General features: G+C 47.4%; 1 protein-coding gene across 5 annotated transcripts in view; it reads right to left on the reverse strand.

Moving 5' to 3' along the window:
• Positions 1 to 3956: 3956 nt before the first annotated feature.
• Slc9a5 (solute carrier family 9 member A5) overlaps positions 3957 to 25508 on the reverse strand; it is a 22745-nt gene continuing 1193 nt past the window's right edge. Inside the window, exons 1-16 of one of the 5 annotated variants that reach the window (XM_048792381.1) lie at positions 24925 to 25502; positions 21151 to 21453; positions 19372 to 19535; positions 19103 to 19181; positions 18667 to 18844; positions 17915 to 18135; positions 17489 to 17691; positions 17174 to 17263; positions 17008 to 17078; positions 16161 to 16290; positions 15610 to 15698; positions 15322 to 15448; positions 10094 to 10264; positions 9537 to 9603; positions 8768 to 8902; positions 3957 to 5370 (exon numbers count right to left, since the gene is read on the reverse strand). In XM_048792381.1, coding sequence (XP_048648338.1) covers positions 4898 to 5370; positions 8768 to 8902; positions 9537 to 9603; positions 10094 to 10264; positions 15322 to 15448; positions 15610 to 15698; positions 16161 to 16290; positions 17008 to 17078; positions 17174 to 17263; positions 17489 to 17691; positions 17915 to 18135; positions 18667 to 18844; positions 19103 to 19181; positions 19372 to 19535; positions 21151 to 21453; positions 24925 to 25117 — 2694 coding nt within the window. In that variant the 5' untranslated portion in view covers positions 25118 to 25502 and the 3' untranslated portion in view covers positions 3957 to 4897. Of the gene's footprint in view, positions 5371 to 8767; positions 8903 to 9536; positions 9607 to 10093; positions 10265 to 15321; positions 15449 to 15609; positions 15699 to 16160; positions 16291 to 17007; positions 17079 to 17173; positions 17264 to 17488; positions 17692 to 17914; positions 18136 to 18666; positions 18845 to 19102; positions 19182 to 19371; positions 19536 to 21150; positions 21454 to 24924; positions 25503 to 25508 lie in introns of those variants that run through there. The other 4 variants (XM_015496217.1, XM_048792382.1, XM_048792383.1 and 1 more) reach the window with 4 other exon arrangements.

A 25508-nucleotide genomic window follows, 5' to 3' on the forward strand; every position in this document is an offset into this window, starting at 1 on the left:
GCCGCTTTGCAAGCCAGCAGGGTCCTAGAAGACCTTCCCAGCTCCCCTAGCAAATCTGGTCCAAAGAAGACAAATGTGAATTCGGGTTTCCGAGAGGCTCCTAGGAAGAGACTCCCTAACCCCACAGCAGCTACTGGGAGCCAGTAGAGATATCTTCGAGGAGGCTGGGAGTGTGGGGCCCCTCCACCTAAGACCCCTTCTGCCTTCAAGTGCCCAGGTCCACACACCGAGAGAGAGTGTGTGTGGGCTGCCGGTGTAGTTCTGTGATGGAGGGCTTGCGTGGCATGTGGAAGGCCCTGAATTTCATCCTCAGTACCGTAAAAACAACAACAAAAAATTTGTCATTGAGATAAAGAGGTTGTGGTATCCTGCAACAGGATGGAATACCCCTCTGTCTGGGCTGCAAGGTGGAGGAGACAGAGCAGCCTCTGGAGTGGGAGCTGACCCAGGCCTGCCAGAATGCATCAGGCCCACAGACCCTCCACCCTCTTGCTTCCTTGGCACCTCTTTTTAACCCTTTCCCATAAAAGTCCAGCTAAGGAGGCTGGTGCTGATGTTTGGGTCCTGGACCTGGACCTAGCCCGGACCTGGCTTCTCCACTCACCTTTGGGAGGAGCTCCAGGGACTCTCTTCTCTTTGTGCCTGACCTGTGAAACAAGAAAGTTACTCTTTTGTCCTGGGATTTCCAGAAGGACTAGGAAGGACCCAATAAGTAAAATACTGCTTTCTGGGGCTAGATTTGTGCCCTGCTCCACCCCCTCATTACACCCTTAGGGAATACTGAACTGATGAAAGACACTTGAGATTTCCCAGCTCTGAGGCTTGGGTCCCTTTGGGGCTTGTGAGCCTGGCCTGACAGTTTCCTCAAAATTTGTGTGAAGATTGTTGGGAGGTCAACTGTGTGGCCAGAAAAGGCAGCAAACCCCACAGCATGACCAGGCCCTGTTAGCATACCCAGGCCCTTGATCCCTGAGAGGAGAGGGCAGTGAACATAATGCCTTCCCTGGCCCTAAGGCAGGTGCCTCCTTCATGAACCTGGACATCAGCAGCAGGCACAGTGGGAAACACAGAATCCTCCCCACACCCATTCAGCACCCAGAGTTCAGACTCCCAGGCAGATACCAAGCAAGGAGCAGGGCTGGCCTTGGAGTTGTTCTGCTCTATCCACAGTCCCCAGTCAGATCTCTTTTCCCTCCCTCCTCTAGCTTCAGTGAACATTGGGTCCAACTTTGGCTCCCTCCCTAGCTCTGTTCCAAGGCCGCTCCCACTGAGTCACTGCCTCCTGCTCCCCCTTTCTCCCTCTACTGCCCACTCCCACCCAATAGCACCTCAGGATCCCTAATAACTGGGATGACCTGCTGGCAGGCACACATACCTTCCCAGTGCCAGAGGCAAAGAAGAGGCCCAAGCCACAGGCCCTAGCTGACCTTGGCACTCTGGGCATAGCAATCAGTAAGGGGGATAAAGACATGCTGAGAAAGAGGCAGGGCTAGCCCCTGGTTTCCCCATTCCACATAGAATGTGCATTGTAAGCAGTCTGTATGTTGTCCTCTTCTGTATTTTCATTATCCAGCACTGGGCCTGGCACAGAACAAATGTCTAGGGGTATCTGAGACTGGTCACATTGCCCCTGCCCTCCTGAGGCTCCCATCTGTGAGTTGCATGGAAACCAATCACAGATGGAGATTCAGAGGCTCAGTCTGAAAGGGAAACAGAGAAGAAGCAGAGAGCTGCAGGATGCACAACCCTGGATAGCAAAGGTACAGAGATGGTAGAGAAACAGGGACAGACTGAGGCCTAGTGGGGAACATTGAGGGGCTGGGCCTGGAGCCAGCCTGGGGCGGCTGACCACAGCAGGCTCTGTGGGCTGAGCTTGCAGGACTGAGCAGTGACTCATGGAGCCCATCTCTGTGGCTCCACTGGCAGAAGAATCTACTCACACCAGCCTTTTCCACTGAGATCATAAAATGTGGATGGGCTTCCCTCCTTGCTCCTTCCGCAACCCTCCCTCAGCTTTTCCATTCCTTGCCAACATGGGTCAGTCAGAAATAAAATGTGAGCTCTGGGCCTCAGTGGGCTTAATAATAAGAGACTCATAGTCATTTCCCTTGCTCCACCTTGCATACCCTTCTTCAGCACTGCCCCAAATAGTAATGGCAGCTAATACCCCAGACCTTCTAGACATCTCTAACCTTTGGCGTAAATAAACTCCAAACTCCATTCAGTGTGGCATTCAAGGCCATCCAGAGGCATCATAGCCTTTCTTCCCAGCACCCAGATTGGCCTGGGAAACATCTGATTACAAATGTTGTCTCATACTGTCTCCTTTACTTACAAGGCCCTCTCCCATCTCCCCTGATCAAAATGCTTCCTCCTTCAAGGCCTAAGTAAAGCACCTTCTCCCAGAAGTCCTACCTAGCTGGTGCCAGCCCAGTCAGGCTTGGCACCCAATGAATGAGCTTGTGACTTGTTCCCTTTCCTACGTAGCAGACATTTGCCCACCTCCCCAACCCCCAAAATTTGCTTACCTGTTTTCTGGACCTTCATAGACCAGCTGAATCAGAACTTTGGGGTAGGCCCAGGAACCTGCTTCCCAGTGATCCTGACATTATAGTCTGGGAACAGCTACCAGTACCAGCCTCTTTACATCCCTTGGACTTCTGGAGCAGTCTCACAAAAGGTCTTCCATCTCTGGCCTTTCTTTCTACTAATCCACCCTCCATCTTGGCTTCCACACAACTCCCACCTGGTACCAGCCCCAAACATACACATATACTCCATCTCCTCTAAGAAGCCTGTACATATCTGCTCAAGGACCCATAGCACTTTCCACATACCTTTGCCTTGCAGTATAAGATGGATGATGACAAATGCTTATGATCCCTTACTATGGGCCAGGCCTGGAACAGATTCTTCCCTATTTTATCATTTAGTCCTGGCAGCAATCTTCTGAAGTATGATTTTATTCCATTTTAGAGATGAGGAAACTGAGGCTTAGAGAGATTTTGTAACATGCCCAAGATGACATAGCTGGTGAGAAACAGCTGGGACTGATTGTTAGCTATTAGTTAACTACAAGGCCTTGTCATTGTTAGTAGTAAACAACTTGAAGGCAAAGCAAAGTTGCCCTTCCTTCTCCTCATGTTTTCCCCATGCACAGTGCAGAAAAAGTAAATGTTAGTTTACTGATTTTTTAACCTTTTTGGTACACTGAGTCCTGCAGCTAGTCCTGGGCTAGTAATTACCTAGGGCTATAGAGGTTGGGGTGTGAGGAATAATACATGGGTTCAGGGCTTCTTTGGGGGGTGATGAAAGTGTTCTATACTTACATTGTGGTGAGGGTTGCACAGTTCTATGAATATATTAAAAACTCTGAACTGTACATTTTATATAGGTGAATTTTTATGGCATGTGCATTTAATCTCAATAAAGATACTTAAAAAAATCCTTCTGACACAGTGGGAATTAGATTAGGGAGTGTTGTTATCTAGGGTTTTCTGGACGCACGCTAATCTGATTTGTATCATAAACATGCACAGTAACCATCTTGAGATTGCCTTCTCACTTGCCATGTATAAAAGGACACTTCTGTTCATTTGTCCCACATCTGCCTCTAGGTTTTCCAGAAATGCTTCTGTTGTCCCCAGGTGTGGCTGCTGCATTTTGGGACACTTGGCCCCTGACCTCTGGGGTGTCTCTTCCTGCTAGTCTTTCCTATTTTGTAGATTCCCAGTTCTGCAACCCCAAGCACATACAGTGTTCCCCTAGAATGCCACTCCAGCCCCCTGCTAGAAGCAGACAATGTTAGAAAAGTATGAGAGAGGTATGGGGAAGACCAGCAGAACTAAGAGTCCTACCTAGGATCCCCCTCCATTCTCTACCCCAGAATCCCTGGACAGGCAAACCCCCACTGTCCCTACCCCTAGAATCCCCAGACACATGGAGAGAAGACACCATCCATCTGAGAGATTTTTAATATATCTTGGGTCTAAGGTACAAAACACAAGGCAGGGGCTAACCTCAGGAAAGCCACTTGTCACTCAGCCCCTGCTATCACTGCAGCTAGGCATCTCAGCCCCTGGAGCAATGGAGCAGTAGCCCTGGGATACCTGGTTCCTTCTCTGAGGAATGTTGAGATGATGACATGGGAGCCCAGAGGCTACTGTGTCCCCTCCTCAGAAAACCCAGATTCAAGCATCAGAGAGTCCCAGATTTGGGCCCATAGTATCAGATCCCCAGAGGGACTCTGGCTAAGAAGCAGTTTTAACTGAAGCCTGGCCCAGGGCCCTGGTCCTGGAAAAGGAAGAACCATTACCCCAATACCTGGCAGCAAAGGGAAAGAGCTGAAGCAAGGATTAGAGACAAAGATGCCCACTACCCTAACAAAACAAAAAAACCAACTGACCCAATAGGGCACCAGAGACCAAGGGTGAGGCCCACTCCCTCTCCCACTCCAGTGCCTCTGAGGACCAGCCTCTTGCTGAGCCTCACTGTTAGGGCACTGTCCCTGACCTAGTACTAGGGACAGGGTAAAGGGCAGGGAAGGAATGATGTCCTTATTTTAGGGGCAGGAACAGCTAGCTATCTACAGTGAGCCTAGGAAGACTCCCTAGGGAAGGGACATCAGCTACCCAAATCTCTGGGCCCAGCCCCTAGAACTTTGGACTGGGTCCTGAGCCATTACTGAAATGGAAATGGAAGGGGTTAGGAGCAGGGATGAGAAGAGTCTCTGTGAGGACCAGCCCAGGAGACCCTTTTGACCATCCCCAAGGAAACCTAGTTCTGCTTCAGTCCAGACTCTTCTGGCCCCATGTCAGGCTGAGTGAGCTCCTCTGCCCATTGCTCAGGGAATACTTCCCACAAGGGTTCTGTCACCTATTCTTCCCCAGACGCTGGGCTACAGCCGCCCTCCTCTGTTGAATTGAATGCACCAATGGGAATTAGCAGTGCCAGGGCTAAGATGGGTGTGGCCTTTATGGCCCATGAGGGGCTGCAGCTCCTGCTGCTGGGAGATATCAGCACTGCTCTCACTTCGAGATCGGCCAGCCTTGGCCAGGCTTGGGGGAAAGGCAAAGCTAGGACGGGGATCAGAGGACAGCTCAAGAGGCGCCTGGGACTCTTCAGTACCCAGTGGGTGTGGGGGCAGGCGGGTTAGAGTGGGGGCCTGGGTACAAGGAGGGGATGCCAGGCTCTCCAGGGATGACATGCTCTGGTTCCAGCCTGTCTGCATGTCCACAGGAACAATCTTGGTGGTCTCTGAAGACACATACACTGCCAGGTCCCCTTGCCCACTCTTCCAGGGTAGTTCCTTCTCTGCACAGGTTGGAGAGGGAGGAATGATGCGTGGGCTAGGGCATATCTCAAGGCTTCCTAGGAACAGAGAGTACATGTGAGCTCATTACCAATGTAGTGAAATCCTCAAGTATAAGCACGTTCTTATAAGTAAATTCATTCCACAGTTGCCATATTACACCCTTTGTACAATTATTCAGTGAATGTCTTGCTCTTCATTGTGTTTCCAGCACCTACCACAGGGCTGGGCAAAAAGCAGTTGCTCAAGAGATACCTACTGAACAAATGGAAGTAGCTGCAGCAGAAGAAGCAGGAGCCAGGTAGGAAAAAAGTCTCATCTCCTATCACCTTAACCAAACCTGCAGCACCAGTCTCAGGAACTGCACTCTGCCAAGCTCCATACCAACCAGCCAGCAAGAGAGAGACAGGAAGCCAGGGAGAGGAAGACCCTGAGGCTCTAGGCCAGAGGCTTTGTTGCTTGGCACACTGCCTGAGCACCCACCACAGCCCTTTATTTAAGACCAGAGCATGAGCTCATACAAACCTAACAGCAGGCTGAAGTTGCTGGGATGGCAAGATAGGGAATGGGAGCTGAGAATCCTAGAAGTGCAGGCTGCTGAATTACAGGAATTGTGAGGTTCTAAACAGGAAAGCTGAGCTCTCCAATGTCAAGTACAATGTGTTGCACGTAACTATTCATTGATAAAGTCCCAAAGAGTTTAATAAACTTTCCTTTTTTCCCTCATGCTGTAGATCAAATCCAGGGCCCTCACATAGTAGGTAAGTGCTTTACATGGAGCTGTACTTCCAGGGCCCCCAAAACCTTCTTGATTATGTTATAAAATATATTGATGATTGCCAGGCATGGTAGCACACATGCCTGTAATCCCAGCAGCTAGGGAGGCTGAGGCAGGAGGATCACAAGTTCAAAGCCAGCTTCAAGGTGTTAAGAAACTCAGTGAGACTCTGTTCCTAAATAAAATACAAAATAGGGCTGGGGATGTGGCTTAGTGGTCTAGTGTCCTTAGTTCAATCCCTGGTACTAAGAAAGTAAAATAAAATATTGATGCTATAATTAGAAGTGAAATTATCTCTTGAAAGACCTAGAATATTAAAATTTAGTAACAAAAAGTCTCATCTCCCATCACTCAACAACAAAAATCATCAATGTTCACCTTTAGAGGATGCTAGGGAACTAACTTCTTGGTCTGAAGACTGACATAAAAGGAAAGATCAAGCACTTATCCATTATTTTCTGTTTGTTCCTCAAAGTAACCAAATAATTGATTAGGGAAAGTTTTTACAGAATTCCTGCTAACAAATGAAGATGAAAAATAGGAGCTAATTATGGTGGTCCATGTCTTTAATCCTCACTACTTGGGAAGCTGAGGCAGGAGGATCACAAGTTTAAGGCCAGCTTCAGCAATTTAGTGAGACCCTGTCTCAAAAGAATACAAAGGGTTGTGGATATAGCTCCATATAGAGTATCCCCAGCTTCAGTCCCCCATACTTAAAAAGATACAGAGTATCACCATTATATGACCCTTAATGAATTGTTGTATCTGGTAGTGATGAATAGCTGCCAAGACCAATTAATGAAAGGCAAATGAATAAACTGGGCATGGTGGCACACTCTGGTAATCCCAGATAAGGCAGGAGGATGGCAAGTGTGAAGTCAGTCTCTGCAACTTACTGAGACCTTCAGCAGTTTAGTGAGACCCTGTCTCAAAATAAAAAGGGCTAGGGATGGAGCTCAGTGATAAAGTACCCCTGGGTTTAATCCCTGGTACCAAAAAAAAAAAAAAAGGTGAATGAGTAACTTGAAAATGAACAATATCTGAATCCAGGGATCAAAGTTAGCCTAATGAAAAGAGAACAGAGCCAGGTACAGTGGCATATGCCTATAATCCCAGCTATGTGGGAGGCTGCTGCAAGAAAACTGCAAATTCAAGGCCAGCCTGGGTAATTCAGTGAGATACTGTCTCCAAAAGTTAAAAAAAAAATTAAAAATTAAAAAAAAATCTTTTAAGGGCTAGGGCTAGGGATATAGCTCAGTGGTAGTGCTTTCCTAGCATGTATAAAGCCTTGGGTTCAATCTCCACTACTGCCAAGAAAGAAAGGAAGGAAGGAAAGAAGGAGATGATCTAGATTTAAAAGAAATATAATAGACAGAAAATATATTAAATGACACTTGGAGATGCAATCAGCAAAATCCAGACAGGGAAGGGCTACAGGGCAAATAACCTGGTTTCTTCAATAGATATGTTGCAAGGGGAAAAAAGTAGCAAGGCTCACTCAGAGTTTTCCAAACTTGACAACCATCTTGGTTGTTGTGAGGGTTGACATTTTGAGGTAGCCACTTTGTCATAGGGCTGTCCTGTGCTTTGTAAGATGTTTAGCAGCATTCCTGGCTTTCTGTACCCACTCAGTGCAAGGGTACTATCCCAAGATGTGACATCAAACATGTCTCCAAAACTTGGTTATCCTCAGGGATGCCAAATCTCTTCACATCCCATCCCTTGAGGACCACTATTAAAAGATAAAAGAGACTTATCTACCAAATGTAATGTGTGGGTCTTACCTGGATTTCTATTTGCACAAAGCTGTTATAAAAAATATTAAGACCACTAGGAAAATCTAAACATGGACTAGAATCTTTGATGACAAAGATTTTTACATACAGTAATGGCAGTGTGGTTATAGTTTTTAAAAATAATCCCTCTTATTATGCTTAATATTTATTGATAAAGTGGTATGATACTTGAGATTTTTTTCATAAGAGCAAGGGTCATAGGTGAGGGTAAAGGTGAAATAAGAGTGGTATGAATAGGTCATCATTGAAGCTGGGTAAAGAATAAATAAGAGTTTATTTTCCTGTTCTATCATTATGTATTTTGAAATTTTCTGCAATAAATCTGTCTAAAAAGTCACCTGAGAATTCTTGAGCCAACCACCAGTGATACCTAGTATTATGATTGAATTTGGTTTCCACATGCAGAAAACATGCATGTATCATCTTATCTATAATTCCATTTTTATTAATTCAGATTCCTACCCCAGGTCAGGTACCACCCTCACTTGGGGCTCTACATGAGGGCAGGTATGATAAGCCTGGATACAGAAGAGCCTGCTTTTAGGTTTGCTGTCATCTCATGCTCCTCATGGAAAAATAGCAGTGAGAGGCATTAGGCTTTGTAGTCACACAGATCAGGTTCTAATTCTGGTTCTGCCATGTGACACTGGACAACTGACAAGTCCTTTAGGATCTACGAGCTTAGTTTCTCCATCTTGGTTGTTGTGAGGGTTGAACCAGATCATGTATGTCAGCTTTCTGTTAGAAAGGAGATGCTCAGTAAAAGCTGGTTAGTGATTAAAATGGTGAATAGGAAAAGAAAGTTATCTGGAGCAGAGGCCATAGGAGCAGAGAAGAAAATCCTTGCTCCAAAGGGGAGGGAGGCAGTGAGGAAGCCATTACCTGAGAACTTGCCCTCTTGGAGAACCTCACTGGTGGCCCGAGCCACAAAGATGATCCCCTCGTCGTCCTCCTTCTCTGTCTCTGAACTGTCGCTCTCATCTTCCTCCTCAGACTCCACAGTTAGTATCACAGCAGCTGGATAGGCACAAGAGCTGAGTTGGGGTGGGGGGAGCAGCCCAGCAACCCCAAGCCAGCTCCTGTTCCCCCAAGCACAGCCCATATTGACAGAGGTGCCTTTTTCCTCTGTCTCTAGTAGGAAGAGGGCTTGAGAGGAAGGGAAGGGAGACTGCAGAGCCTGAGGAGGCAACCAAAGGAGCTAAGCCCTTGGAGGAGGCTGTAATGATCACACCTTCTAGCTCCTCTATCCTCTTGTCAGCCCCAGACCTCACCATCAACATGAGCACTGGGAGGGCTGGAAGGTCCATTAACACTATGTTCACAGGGAAATAGTTTTGCACATGGGACACTAAGCCCCAGGGTTTACCCATCCTTCAAGGCCCAGGCAAGTTTCCCTTCTCTATGACCGTTTCCAAGTCCTCAGGGCCTGTAAACCAGTTAGCAATCAGGTACCTCCTGTCACATATTATATTACTGCTTTGAATATTTTCAACATTGAAAGCAAGAGTGCCCCTCTAGTCCCTGATGGGTGAAACCCAGTTAATATGCTAAATGCACCCAGAGAAGGTCCTCCAGGACTCTGGCAGATGGGTCCTGCCCTTCCCCAACTCCCTTCCATCCTTAAGCCCAGCCACCCCTGCTCCCTGCTTGCCTGTATCCTGAAAGCCCAGGTCTCGAGGAGGTTTCCCATTTGTAGCCTCAGCATTAGCCACACCATCCTTCTGAGGACCAAGAGAGAAACCCTGAGCTTCTGGCCCTGGCTCTGCACCCCAACCCTGCCTTCTGGTAGGGTCAACAGAGGACAAGTCTTCCTAACCCAGCAGGGGAGGAAATTTTGTATGTCAGTGGTTCTACCATCTAACCATTCTTCAGCCAGCCAGAGGCATGTGGAATTTGAGTCACCTGTACCCCAGCAGGGAATCTGGGTGCATCTGCTTGGGCTGACTGAGTGGCTCCTGGAGTTGCTCCTCCCCTGTTATTATATCTCTCTAGTAGCAAGTGACTACATAACCAAGAGCCTGCTTTCCCCCTGAACACCTCCCCTTACTCTTCTGGAGGCCCAGGAGGATCTAAAAGGGAACTCAAACTGCTAGTTACCAAATCCCTGATGATGATTCAACTAGGGGTTCCCTAATGCTAGATTGTAACACATAAGGACTCAAAACTGTGCGCCCAGATCCAAAGAGGACTCTCAGAGAAAGGACATGCCTTCTTGCGGCCGGCTTTGCGGGTTCGTGGCTTGTTCTTGGTGAAGCAGATGTTGTGCTTGGTGGACTTAAAGGACTCCAGACGCCGCTTCATGTTCTGCTGGAAGATCTCCTTGTCTTGCCGTTCCTGCGCATCCTCAGAGATGAAGTGGCGGCTGCAGCTGGCTTTGTACTGGCAATGACAGCCCCACCCTGCCATGAGGCTGGATGCTTTGGCTTCCCACAGGAACCCCAGGCCACAGCCCCAACATGTTCACCGCAGGTTCTGCCAGCCCAACTTTTCCAGAACTAGCCATGGATTAAAACAAAACGGTATCATAGGAACCCATCCAGAAACTGTATTCTAGTTCACTGTAGAAAAACTTCCCTTCACCCTAGAATTGATTCCTCCAAATCTGTTTTTCCCCATCCTTTGCTGTTCCTTTTCCCAGTTCTTTTTGACTTGAAGTGACTGAAGGCAAGTTATCATGTCTTATTCCCTGGGACTACTATAAGTCTATGGGGGCCATTTCCTTCTTTGCATCTCCATTTATTGGCATGTGGTTCATATCCCTGTGGCCATCCTGGCCCCTTCTAAGTACCCAGGATCCTTTCTCCAGCTGAACTTTCCAGCTATTTCCACAACAACCATCATTAGACCCAGACTGCACTTGAGGCCTTCATAACTATCTCCCCTGATCCCTAGACCCTTTCAATCCCAGTACCTATCTACCTACTTCAGAGCCATCCCCTTCATCTTATCTTTTTAAAACTCAAAAAAGATCAAGCCTACTGTGCACTCACCCAGCCTGTCTCTGTCTCTATCTTCAGGAACTTAGCCACATTTCCATTATCTCATGGTAGGTAATTCCCCCAAAGTACTGCAAAGTGTTCCAAATCACTCATCTTGCCTCAAACCCCAAGTCTGGTCCCTTTCCCATCACTCTTATTTTCCGATTCCCTGAACCTGTTCTAAGAGCTTCCTTTAAGTCTCTCATCTGCCCTCTTTGACCTATGCACACAGAGATGCCTCTCTCCTGGAGATGAAGGGGTCTGTCACTCCCCAGCCCTGGCCTTGGCTTTGCTCATTTCACTCCTTCTTGCCTCCATCAGTAATCACTACAGTTTCTCCACTCCTGCATTTTTGCTTCTTCCCTTGTCACTGGTCACTTCCTCTCTGCTTTTGGGAAAGCTCCTGAGCCTGCCTCCTTGAATAAAGCCTTTCCATTGGTGCTACTGCCTCCATTTTATTGCCAAACTCTTATAGTTTGATTCTGACACTTTCCCTCATTCTGCCTAGACACCAGTCAGGCCTCATTGCCCCCAGGCCTGAGACATATCTGCTACTGCTTCTCCAAGGGTTCCTTCTCCCTCATTGGCTCCCTATTCCTTTCTTTCAAGTGCATCCTTGGTCCTCTTCTCTTGACTCCAAACTCTCTCCCCAGAGAACTTATCTGTTCTCCCGGCTTTGACTATCCCATTGATATGTCTGTAGTTCCTGAACACCAGCCTTAAGACCAGCTGCGTTTGAATCACTTGTTAAGGACACAGACTCTTAATCCCACTCAATACTACAGAATCAGAATCTCCAGGAAATGAAGCCAGGAATAGTTGAGCAAGCTTCTCAGAGGATTCTGATATAACCAAAGAAACTTCTGATATAGATTGCTACCAAATCTTTCTCTCCAGTCCTTATCTCTCTCTTCAATGATAATGTTATCTTTCTAGCTGCATATTAGATGCTTCTGTTTCTCTCTAATGATATTTCTAGAAAGAACATGAGGAATTATAGGTTGTGTTGTGTTACAACTAAGTAGATTCCGAACTGGTTGAGTAACCATACCCAAAAAATGCTTGATCCATGTCAGTCTGGAGGAAAGTCTTTAGTAGCATGCCACAGGACTCTGTCTCAGCTCTATCCTGTTCAACATTTTTATGTTGACTTGGATGAATACAAATTAACAGGCTTAGCAAATTTTCAGATGATATGAATCTGAGGAGACATGGGATCCAAATGATGGAATGATGGGCTAAATTAAATAAGATGACATTTAACAGGATAAGCACACATTTATTCCTTCTTTTTAAAGTTGACTACATGAGAACTAATTAGACTGAACCCATTGGTCAGTCTAGACACACACACACACACACACACACACACACACACATACACATACACACATACACACACAAAGTTATGTATAAATTGTATATTCCTGATATAATACAATAAGAAGTATATAGCATACCAACTGAATGTCTTTGAATCTCATCAGGGCTCAAGATTTAATGACCAAGGGGATGAAGGAACATGTTAACTATCACCACTGGAATTCAATCAACAAAATCTAGAAAATTCTCTAAGATAAAGTATCCAGTTTCTTCAGTAAATAAATACCATGGGAGAAAAAAGAGGGACAAGGAACTATTATAGTTGTTGTTGTTGTTGTTTTTAATGAAGAGACATATTTCCCCAGTACAAAATGTGGACTTTATTTGGACTCTGATTTGAAAAAACAATCTGGAAAAAGATTATCTATTGAACACTGAATGTTTGATATGAGAAGGAATTATTGTCATTTTTGTGATAATAGTACTATGATTTATTTTTTTTTTAATATTTCTTGCCAACTAGAGATACAAACTGAAATATTTAGAGATTATGTGATATGATAAGTTTTGAATCCTCTGAGAAGCTTGCTGGGTACACTGGCATATGCCTATAATCCCAGTGACTCAAGAGGCTGAGGTAGGAGTAGCACAAGTTTAAGGCCAGCCTCAGCAATTTGATGAGACCCTGTCTCAAAATAAGAAAACGTTTTTGAAAGGGCTGGGGATGTGGCTCAGTGGTGAAGCGCCCCTGGGTTCAATGCCCAGTAAACCAACATCCCCAAAGATAAAAGTGTGGGCAAGAAATTAGTATGGAAGGAAAGCAGTATGGCAATTCCCCCCCAAAACTATGATGGAACCACCACATGCTCCAGCTATCCCACTCCTTGGTATTTGTCTAAAAGAAATCAGCATACTACAGTGATAAAAGTCACATCAATATTTATATCAATACAATCCACAATAGTCAAGTTATGGAACCAGTCAGTCCAGATGCCCATTAATAGACGAGTGTATTAAGGAAATGTGGTATATATACACAATGGAGTTTACTTAGCTATAAAAAAGAATGAAATTATGGCATTTGGCAGTAAGTGAATAAAATGGAGACTCTCATACTACATGAAATAAGCCAGATTTAGAAAATCAAGGGTCGAATTTTTCTCTTATATGCAGAAGCTAGAGCAAAATAAGGGGGAAAAGGAATGGGGATCCAATATCATAAAGATACAGGGAAGATCAGTGGAGTAGAAAAAGGAGATCAAAAGAGAGGGAGAAAGGATGGAAAAAGGAGGAAAAGCAAAATGATTTTAACAAAATTAAACTATATGCATGTTTAAAAATATACCACAGTCAATTCTACCTTATCTATACCATATCTATAAAGCATCAATCAAAAATAAATGAGTGAAAGGAAGACCAGTAGAAAAGAGGCATGTGACTAGGGGGAGGGAGGAACAATGGGGAAACATGGAGGACTGAATGGAGTAAATTAAATTCCATGAATGAAAAAAAAAATTCCATGTATGTATGATCTTGTCAAAATTATCCCAACTATTATGCACTAATAAAAGAAAAAAGTGTGGGCAGGGTGTATGGGGCTACAGAATGTAACAAAATGTATTATGTATCTGTAATTATTAGAGCTGGGTAATGGATAAATGAGAATTCTTATTTCTGCTGAAATTTTGCACAAAAAAAATAGTTAAAAGAATATAAACTTGTTGGGTGCAGTGGCTATTAGGGAGGCTGAGGTAAGAAGATTGCAAGTTCAAGGCCAGCAACAGTGACCTAGTGAAACTCTTAGAATATCAAAACCCTGTCTCGAAATAAAATATAAAAAGGACTGGAGATGAACCTTAGTGCTAAAATGTCCCTTGGCTCAATCCTGAGTACCCTCTGCAAAAAAAGAAGAATATAAACCCCACTGGTTAGATGAGACAGTGTTTGCCAGCCATTAACTAAGGAAGAGACAGGGGCCTGGAGTCTGGCAGATTGTGAGGACAACATAGGGCCCCCCAGCTCGTGAACCAAAGCCTGCAGGATCATGGACTGTAGAAAGACCATGGCAAGTTTCAAAACTAGAAAGGTGAGAAAGCCCTCAGCATTGCCATAGCCAATCACAGAGTAGCACCTTCCATTCTGAGCTCCCTTTCTCATTACCGGAGCAGACACACCAGATGTAGGAGATGATGGCTTGAGGGCAGGAGAGCCTATATGGAGAGAGCTGTCTTGAGACCTTTGAAGCTTATTCTGCAGATACTTAGTCAAATCAGGATGTGGTGCAAGTTAAAAGAAAGTCAATTCTGTCTCAATGATCTAAAAAACCTTGCCTGTTAAAACTTCCAGGGGTCAGGCACGGTGGCGCATGCCTATAATCCCAGAGGCTCGGGAGGCTGAGGCAGCAGGATCATAAGTTCAAAGCCAGCCTCAGCAACAGTGAGGTTGCTAAGCAACTCAGTGAGACCCTGTCTCTAAATAAAATATAAAATAGGGCTGGAGATGTGGCTCAGTGGTCGCGTGCCCTTGAGTTCAACTCCCAGTACCACTCCCACCCCACCCCACCCCCCAAAAAAGCACAACTGCCAGGGATAGTAGCAGCTAGCTTCTCATTTTAGGTTTAAAATATGGCTTGCTGCCCCCTTGTGGGGTTGCAACAGATTTCCTACTGGTCTGTGTTGAACTAACTCACTATTTCCTAAAACATGTCTGCCTCCCCCATGCTGATCCCAAAAGCTTCCTCAGCATCCCTGCTCCTGTGACTTTTATTCTCTAGTGACCCTCAAGGCCCCTTAGCCATTTCCTCCTCTCCTCTCATGGCCAATCCCCAGGTCCTTGTGGTCCTCTTCCTCCCACCACCTAGCTTGAATCTGAAGTATTTCCCTCCAACATCCCTACTGGTTCTCCTGCTCTCAATTTGCGCCCTCTGTGCTACCAGAGAAGGTCAGTCCTTTCTCCAAAACAACAACAAGTCAAGGTTTTTTATTGCCAACAGGATGAAACCCTGTTGGCAGCACTCTCCAACTGAGCATTTACAGCTTACCACAATCTGGCACCAATTGCCTCTTGAGCTTCGATCATACCTCCCCAGATCAGCCCCCATAACCCTTGGACCTCTTATGTCCTGCCTGCTCTCACCCTGCGGCGTGGCTTGTAGAGGCCTCCACAGAGCAGATGATGCATCACAGCATCCTCACGGTCCCGGCCGCTGCGTACTGTGTCAATCACCTGCAGATCCAGACACGCTCCACTGCCACTCTCCCTCCTGCAGGAGGCAGGGACATGTGTGCTAGGGAGGGGGCAGGAGGCACAGGCCAGGGGAAGAATAGAAATAAAGGTGCTGAAAAATCTTCCCCAGAAGGGATTTGGAGAGAGGGCCCAGTGGAGAGGAGCTTGGGGAAGGGGAAGAGGCTTCAATGGACTCACAGCAGGTTGGTGACAGAGGTCTCTGCCACAGAATTGCGACTGGGCATAGAGGGCAGAGTGAGGCCTGTGGAGGACAAGACATGGCCTCCCTGTAGGGGTCAAGACCAAAGTCAGACAGCAATCAGATGGAAGGTGGCCCACAGCATCAAGAGAATAATAAAGAGAACAATAGTTAATACTTCTTTTGCTGTTTTGATGTGCTAGATACTGTAGTAACACTTTATATATTGAATCCATAAAACCTGACATAGGTACTCTTGTTCTTATTTCTGCTTTCTTATGACTGAGGAAACAGGCTCAGACATATAAGTGGCTTCCAAAAATCACACACCTGTGATAATAGTTGAACTACATCTGTTGACTCAAGGGTCCAGATGTTTCCCACCTTTCTATACTGCTTGCCAGATTCTGAATGTCAGCACTAGGTCAAGCTTAATTCTGCTACTTCATCAGACCATGAGTACAGCTGGGAACTCCCAACTCTCTCCTAATAAGGCTGCCTGCCTGCCTGTTGCTCCTTTCTATCCTGCTTTCTCGGCCATATGCCCTACCTGGTCCACGAAGCTGATGGCATCCCGGATATTGAGTCTGTAGTATACATCCCAGATCTGGTCCCGGATGCGGTAGGCTGACCGCCGCATCAGCAGCTGACTCAGGTACTTCTTGTCAAACTGCTCCCACCTATAGAGGATGCCAGGCCCAGCCCTGAGTACCATCCCCAAGGCCTGGCTGGCTGGCCCTTCCTCAGATAGGACAGGGACACCACCAGCACTGGCCTGGCTTTCTTGGAATGGGTCTCAGCCGGGAGAATCTCAAGGCTAGTTCCTGCTCTGTAAAATTTACAGTGTTGGGGGAAACTCTGACATTAATTAAAGTTATTGCAAATAACTATAAAATTGCAACCATGACAAGAACTAACAAGGATAATTGTAGAATATGATAGGGATTTGTCCTTCTCAGGGAGGCCAGGGAAGCCCTCCCTAAGGAATTTATGCTTGTGGTGAGATCTGAAGGATGAACAAAAGTTACAGTAAGATGAGGCAAGGGAATGTTCTAGTAGAGAGAACATGTGCAATGGTCCCAGTGGCCAGGCCCAGGGATCTTGGTGGATCCTAAGGCTCTAATGGGGTCCAACTAATTAGCAGGAAGACCATCCAAGACATAGCAGAGCATGATGGGGCTGGAATCTGGTAAAATGCCAGATCATGCAGGGCCAGGCAGGCCACACTAGGGAGCCTTGTCTTATCCTGAGCACAGTAATGCTTCTCTAAGGCTCCAGACAGAGGTCACCCAGCCTGAACCTGGTTGTGTCCCTTCTTAGAAGGGTGGCACATCCCCCATGCTGCCCTGTCTGGTGGGGCTGCTGCTGTTGAAGGAGCCTCGGGGCAGCTCCCTCACCTGTCCCTCCAGTAGTGGTAGCCATGGTGCCCCACAACGTCCTCCACTGCAGCCAGAATGTGGTCAAAAGTCTAGAAGGGGGTGGGTAGGGGGACTGGATCAGGACTCTGCCAAAATAGGAGAAGGGAGAAAGGGACAGGTGGAGGGTTGGGGTTCTGGTACCCACGTGCTCATGCAGCTCCTGGTTCAAGGTGGGTTTGTGATGTTCACTCCTCTTCACCTTCAGCCACTTGACCAGTGGTTTGATGGTCAAGCCCTATGGACAGGCAGGAGGTGAGCCCTTCCCTAATCAGTTCCCTGCTGTCTTTCTCTCCCCCATCATTAGGCCTCAGCTCTGTCCCCCTACCCCAGTGCACTCAAGGTCTTGGAAGTTAAGTTCCTGCTTCTCCCAACAGGAGGAGGAATGCCTGTTCCATAGGTTGCAAGTCTTTCCCCAGGGCCTACTGGACCCTTTCCCCACCAGCCTCATGGGCACTCCCACCTGCACAATGACTGTGAAGAAGACCACCACAATAGTGGTGGCCACAAAGTAGTCCTTGGCAGGGACCTTGGTCTTATCCAGCAGGATGACGAGAGCAAAGGCCACAGCCCCCCGCAGGCCCCCATAGGACATCACCACCTGGTCAATCTTGTCCAAAGGGACCAACCGGAACTGATTCAGCATCCACGTCTGCAGGACTACGCCTACAGCAGGAGGAAGGTCAGCAGGAGCAAGGTGTTGGGAGTGGAAGACACTGGGTGTGGGTGGCACCAAGTGTCTGAACTAAGGTCTGGTAAGGACTGGGAGAATTGAGCACTAGGGGGAGGCATAGGAATTGACAAGGATGTGGACTCAGATTGGGGAATGAGCCTGCAGGGGGAGGGGAGACAAGGAGGAGAGTGGGGAAACAGAGGGTGCCAGCAATACCGAGGGCTCGGAAGAACAGGATGAAGAAGAGGGTGCCCAGCACCAGCCCAGAGTCCCAGGCCCACTTAGAAGAGTCCACAGCCGAGATGCCAAGCAGCATGAAGATGACAGTCTCAGCACAACTGGCTAGAGTCTTCATTGTATATTTGACAGCTGTGCGTGATTTATGGGAGATGTTGGCCTCCACATACTTCTTACAGCCCAGGCCACACATGGTCACCCTGGGAGAAGAATGGAGAGACAGAATTAAGTGAGAAGGTGTTCCAGGGGGCTCAGCCTCCAGGGTTTGAGCATGCTGCAAGAGTGGGCATTGCCCAACACAGGGTGTCAGACTCTCAGAGGCAAAAACTAGGAAGGCAAGGACAAAAACTAGGAATGCATGGACACTGCAAGTCAGGGGAGTGGCCCTGGGAATCCAGATCTCTAGGCTTCCACTCAGTGAGGGAAAATGACGAGAAACATGCTCCAACTAGCAGACTCTGAGGCATCTTTTGAAGCACTTAGTTACCACAGCCAGTGGTCCCAGGTTTTTAAGTCAGAGGAAGACTGGGCCCTGGAGTACCCAGTTCTGGGTGCCCAGTTTTGGAAGATTACCTGAGGTTTATTGTCTCTCCAAGGGAGACTGAGGAACCAGTACACAAGGGCTCAAGAAAACCTACAAACTCCTCAGGGTCCCACTTCTGTCCATGTGAGAGGCAACCATCTCCAGTGCCCCCTCCCAGCTGCCGGCCTGCAAGGCTCCCAGAACTCACGCAAGAATGGCAGAGAGTGAGGCCATTTCAGCAGTGAGGTAGGCTGCATAGGCGAGGAGGAAGACCAGCAGCGGCTCGATGATGCGGACCCGCTTGGTGAAGCGTGTGGTCAGGGCCAGGAGGAAGGCAAAGACTAAGCCCACGGCTGCCCCGCCCAGACTGACCACAAACAGGGAGGCTGGGGGAGGAGTGGGTTATCAGCATGACCCCTGGTCCAGACCCTCCCAAGGCTGACAAGAGTGCTGCCTGGTAGGAAGTGGCGGAAGATACCCACCACACTCCCCAGGGCTCAGGATCCCAGGGCAAGCTTTGCCCAGACCCCATTTCTCCATAGAGGAGAGTAAGAAATGAGGCAACCCGAATAGCCTCTGCTGTCATGTTGCCAGGAGGGTGGGACTCAGCAACCTGGGGGAGACAAAGAGGGGGAAATACTGACCGACTCCCTTCAGGTAGTCAGTGGCCTGCACGTTGGCAGAGCCCATCTCCACAAAGGAGTTGCAGACCTTGTACAGCACCTAAGTGAAAAGAGGAAATTCAGGAGCAAGTGAGGGGGAGATAGCAACCAAGGCCACTGGGAGAGGGGAAAAGCTGAGACCTATTTCTTCCCCAGGGGACCAGAAGAAAGGGTCTGAGCCTGCTCAGATGCCCAACTAGTCAGAATGTGGTAGCCTGAGGTCAAGGGATGTCAGCCTGCTGAGCACTCACCACAGTGACTGCATCATTGAGCAGGGACTCCCCAAAAACGATGATAAAGAGAGTCTCATTGACATGCACCTCCTCAAAGACAGCCAGTACAGCCACAGGGTCCACTGCTGAGATGAGGCTCCCGAACAGCAGGAAGTCCAGCAGGCCAGCCTGCACTCTGGGGGCTAGCAAGGGAGAGACAGAAGACAGACCAGTAATTGGTGAAGATGTCCCCAACTCATGTGGCACTCACTGGAACAGACCAGATGCTACCCTCACTGATAAAACAGGAAGCCCAAAAAGTACTTGGGAAGGTGAGGAGGGCATTGGCCTGCAGGTCAGGAGACTTGAGGCAAGCTGCCTATTCCCAAAGCCTGGCTTTGCCACTCATCAGCTGTGTGATATGGGTGATGTCACTGTAACATGACTTCTGTTAACCATGCTTCCTCATCTGCCCATCTCACAAAATGGCTGCAAAAACCAACTCAGGATATTGCTAAAAAAGCTCTATGTAAACTGAAAAACTAAGATGGTACTGGTAATGAAAACTGTAGCAATCATAATAGTAGCTCCCAGCAGGTGGGAATTGGCTGTCGACTGGCTTTATTAGGGAGGATAACAGGAGAGAGCTTTCTCCCACTCCTGCAGTTCTCAGCCAAAGAGATGTGACACTCACGGTTCTCAGCAAGAAGACAGCAAAAAAAGTCCTACAGGTGGTATTTGAACATGTCAAATAATCTCTGTGAGCCTCACTTTTCCCATGGACAAATTGGAAATAACAATATGCACCTTAAAAGTTCTTTATTTATTGTGTATGTATGTAATAATGAATCCCACAAATATACATAATTATAATGTACTCAATTATTTATAATTTTTTAAAGTTTAAAACAAAAGTCCTTTATTTAGCCAGAGCCTGATACATAGTAAGCATCCAATAGCTATTACTATTATTAAAATTACTACTAAGACTAGGATCTAATGTCCACTCTTCCCTTCCTGTCCCAAATAGCTCATTATCTTATTAGGAAAACCAGGTTGAAGTCCCCAGCTGGGAACTATAAACATCTCCTTTTACTTTGGAAGAAGTCTGAATTATCAACATCAGGATTGAATGGATTTCTTTGATAAGGAAATAAAGAGGGGAACAGGGGAGGGGCTAAAGGAAAAACACCTCAATAAAATGGAGGCTAATCTTGGACTTCTGGTAATCTTGGATCTGATAGCAAATGAATTTTAGGGACTCTACTTTCTCATCCATTAAATGGGACAAATTATACCCCAACAGGTTTGTTATGAAGAGTCAATAGGATAAGTAAGGAGAGAATGCCCAGCATAGTGCTTAGCATTTTATGTGTATATATATATATATATATATATATTTAGTAAAAATAATAAAAACAGGAAACCACACTGACATGGCCTGAGTAGAGCCAGGACAGAAATGGTGAGTTGTGTCTCAAGAAAGTAGGGCTGGCAAGTGGCAGTGTGGTAACACAGGGCAGGAGAAAACAGAGTGGTAATGCAGGCTCCTCCAGCTCAGCAGCGCACACACTGGGAGCCAGGTCCCCACTCAGTTGTCATGCAGCAGAAGTGCAGACTTGACTAGAAGGGAAGTAAATGAGGGTTGAAGCCCATCTGGAGAGTTGCCTTATACTTCAGGTGGGAGGGGCCTGAGATGGATCTTTTATAGCATGGCTTTTGCCAGCATGGGACCTTCAGAACTGGAGGAGAAAGAAGAGAGGTGATGGATCTGACAAAAACCTCTGCCTGTCAGCCCAGGTCTTCAGGATCACTCACCCACAAGTCCAGCCTGCTGCAGGCCCCAGAGAGCAGCGCCTGTTGTGAAGGCATTCCAGAGTGTGCCCACCACAGCATAGGTGAGGATGGCACCCAAGTTGTCAAAGAACAGCCGACTAGGCATGAAATAGCCTGAGTCCAGCACAATAGGAGGCAGCAGGAAGAGGAAGAAGGTACCCGGCTCCAACTGGTACTCAGCTTTCTTGGCCACAGCCAAGACAATGCCCCCTAGTACCAGGCCCAGCAAAATCAGCAGGCAGCTCTCAGGGACCAGAGATGTTACCTTCCGAGACAGGTGAAACACTACAATGCAAGAAGAGGGTAGCAGGTATGAGCTTATGGAACACCTTCCACACACCAGCCTATAACCTCCCAGTCTTAGAAGCCCTGACCCTGGGACCAAGGGAAGAAAATCAAAATGCAAAATTTCTAGAATCTCTAACCTCCAGGGCTACAAACCCTTCACTGCAGCAAGGCTTTTGCTTGCTTTTTCCATTCCTGGAAATGCTCCCTCCTCTCTCATCTTCAGGGGACCTCATCTTTCTCTGACCTCCTTTCCACAGCTATTATTTGAACCTAAGCAAATCCTTTTTATGCATAACACAGCTGTAGAAATCCGGGCTTCCCGGGCTGCTTGGGTTCAAGGTCTAAGTCCCCCATTTACTAGTTCTCTGATCTAGGAAAATAACTTCACCTCTCTGACCCTCAGTTTTCTCATCAGCAAGGAGGAAGTAAAAACAATAGCAATCAGCTAGGTACAGTAACATGTCTATAATCCCAGATAGTCAGGAGACTGAGGCAGGAGGATTTGAAGTTTAAGGACGGCCTTAGTAAAACCTTGTCTCAAATTAAAATAAATAAGGGCTGGGGTTGTGGCTCAGTGGTAGAATGCTGCTTGCCTAGCACATGTGAGGCACTGGGTTCAACCCTCAGCACCACATAAAAATAAATAAAATAAAGGTATTGTGTCCATATACAACTAAAAAAAAATTATAAAATAAATAAGCTGGGCGTGGTGGCGCACACCTGTAATCCCAGTGGCTGGAGAGGCTGAGACAGGAGGATTGAGGATCTCGAATTCAAAGCCAGCCTCAGCAAAAAGTAAAGCACTTAACAACTCAGTGAGACCCTGTCTCTAAATAAAATACAAAATAGGACTGAGGATGTGGTTCAGTGGTCATGTGCCTGAGTTTTATCCCAGGTACCAATAAATAATTAAATAAAATTTGAAAAATGGGGATGCAGCTCTATGGTAGAGTGTCTCTGAGTTACACCCCCAGTACCACAAAAAACAAAACAATAATAGTCTCATAGGATTGTTGTGGGGATAAAATAAATAATCCACTTAAGAGCCCTTAGCACACTACTTATAGTAAGAGCTCAATAAATGTTACATATTATTATGATAAATGTTATTATGTTATCATATTATAGTTAGGGTTCCCCAACTATAATGCATACTACACCTCCTAGGAGCTTTGTAGACCTTCTAGCCCAACATATTTTTCATTGTCTGGGCTCAGCAAGGACTCAGTACTTTAAAAGTTTTGGGTTTTAGCTGGGCGTGGTGGCACATGTCTGTAATCCCAGCAGCTCAGGGGGCTAAGGCAGGAAGATTGCAGGTTCAAAGCCAGCCTCAAGCAACTTAATGAGGCCCTAAGAAACCTAGTGAAACCCTGTCTCAAAATAAAAAGGGCTGTGGATGTGGCTCAATGGTTAAGCACTCCTGGGGTTCAATCCCTGGTACCCCCCACCCTGACAAAAAAATAAAAAGTTTTAGGTTTAGCAGCCAGATCTCCATGTCTTTTTCTGGATTTATCACTGTGATTATTATTAAATCTACCTGAACTTCAATTTCTTCTCTTGTAACATGGGAAAAATACCAATCACAAAGTATGAGGATAAAATTATATAAAGTGTGCAAATGTGCCTAGTGTGAGGCCTAGACCATAGTAGGTTCAACAAATGTTAATATGACTCGGAGGAAATAATAAAGAGATCTGTTTCTAGGAAAAGAGAGGAAAGTAAGAAAAGGGTTTCTAGCACTACTGAGACTTATACTTTTGTCCCCTAGAATATGGATCTCCCTTGGGCCCTCAGACTATAAGTGAACACATTTTTCCCCACACAATCCTGAGGGTGCTGGCAGAGGAGGCCTCCCTGTACTCTTCCTGACACAGGTGTGAAACCCTATGCCAAGACAATGCCCTTTGGAAGCTGTACTCAAAGGGCCTAAGATAATGCCTGGAACACAGTGGGCTTTACATAAATATGTGTTGAATAAAAGATGTGTGTGGTGGGGACCTAGCAATGAAACTGGGAGGTATTCCTGAACATTCTATATTTCTCCTCTTCTATGAGAATTGTTTTTTCTCTTTTTCCCCCAAACGGTGGAAACCACAGTTGTTGCTATAAACCTTAAGACAGGAACTCTCCCATAACTCACAGACTTCTCAGTAAACACAATTCTTCGCTCCAAATCTGAGCTGCACCTAGCTTGCTCTCACTGCTGCTGGATCTCTAGTGTGAGCTTAGTCAATAGAACTCCCCACATTCATCCCTGCCTTGAGTACCTCTTTCCTCTACTTCAGAAACCCTACTTCATTCTCATCTCCTCAGCATGCACCAGACCCAGCACTGCAACCCAAGACCCATCACAAAGCCAGTTCTCTGGCAGAATCAGGCTCGCTGAAGGCATTTTGAGTACCACTTTCCATTATTAATCCCCAGCTGCCAAAGCAAAGTACAGAGTTCCCTTTCTGTCTAGGCCTGCACCACCACCACCACGACCAAGCAATGTCCCTGGGGGATAAGCAATGTCCCTGGGGCAAATACGAGGCTGTGAGATTCCTACATGAAGGCTGCATTGGTAAGCCGGAGTACAGGCTGTGCCAGCATAGATGGGGAGTGAGTAGCAACGCTCAGCTATAATTAGTCACCCCCACAGAAGAGCCTGCACAACAGGGAGAAGGAGGAGGGTCTCTGGGGGGAGGAGGGACCACTAGCTGCACAAAAGGGAGGAGGAAGGAAGGGGCAGAGGCAAGGAAAAGCAGCTCTATTCAAGGAAAATAGTCTGAAACACCCTTCACTGTTTTGAGGACTGAAGGAGGTTGAAGTATAAAAGCAACTAGGGTAGGCAGCACACAGCAAAGCCCCAATAAATGGAAGTTTCTTATACCCCGAAGTGGGAGGAATGTGAATTTGAATGGGAGTGCGTGGGACAGAGGATACCTAGGAGCAAGAATGTGTTATTTTTATGTGGGGTGCAGAGGTGAGCTAGAGGAAAAGTGGTGGTTTAGCATCCCCAAGAGAATGGATACTTGGCGTCGTCTCCAGGGAAGTCGGCTTCCTTAGGACCAGGATGTCTGTGTTCCTCGGAGAATACCATCCCCTGAACGTCCCCACACATCCTCACTTCACCGCTGAAGGAGATTTCTGGGAAGCTGGGCATTGGTGGGGAGAGGCTGGACTGAGGGGGACTCATTGCAAGGGGAAGAGGAGAGCAAAGAGGGTAAAAGAACCCAAAGATGGAGCTGGAGAGAGCACGGGCAGTCCTTCAGGAAGGGAAAATGCTTGGCGCTTCCACGGAGAACGGTGAGGAGAGAGACCCACAGGAGAAGGCGCAGGGACTGGTTGCGAACCGGGATTTTTTGGAAACCGAACCTAAGTCAGGACAATGTGGAAGAAGCTGAGGGGATCCAGGGACCCGGGGGTTGGGGGCGGATCTGCTGCCAACCGCTGGCCTGGCGCACGCACTCACACACACACACTCACCGATTTTGGCCAAGCTGGCCACCAGAATCCACAGGGCCACCAGGTAAGGCGCCTCCACCTCGTGCCACTGCCAGCGGAAGAGCGCCAAGCCTGGGGGAGGTTCGCCCCGCGACCCCGGCTCCTGGGTGGGCTCTTCGGCCGCCCCTGCCCCCGCCAGGGGCAGCCCGAGCAGGGCCAGTGCAGCGCGCAGCATCCTGCAGCCTACCTCGCCGCCCTCCCGGCACCAAACGGCCGCCGGCCCAGCGTCGCCGCCGCCGCCGCCTACCGGGCGCCCCCGCGTCACAAGCACGTGGGGCCTGCTCCCCCCAATCCCGGTTCCGATACCTCGGGCCAGATCTGGACTCGGAGACCCTGCCCCAGACGACCATAGTCGGAATCCTCTCCTCCATCCCCTCTAGACTAATCCCAGCTCCGGAAATTACCCAAAGCAGCCCTTCCCTCAGTCCCCAAATCTACTCCTTCGAGTCCGCCCCCGAAAACCTCCCATCACCCGGATTTGGAGTGGTGAGCGACCACCGTCCTCCAGAAACAGCCTGTTGCGGGAGGGGCGGAGGGTCCCGTGGCGACTGCCGCCCGGCCGCAAG

The sequence above is a fragment of the Marmota marmota genome, unplaced genomic scaffold, assembly GCF_001458135.2.
Source record: "Marmota marmota marmota unplaced genomic scaffold, marMar, whole genome shotgun sequence".
Taxonomy (NCBI): Eukaryota; Metazoa; Chordata; class Mammalia; order Rodentia; family Sciuridae; genus Marmota; species Marmota marmota.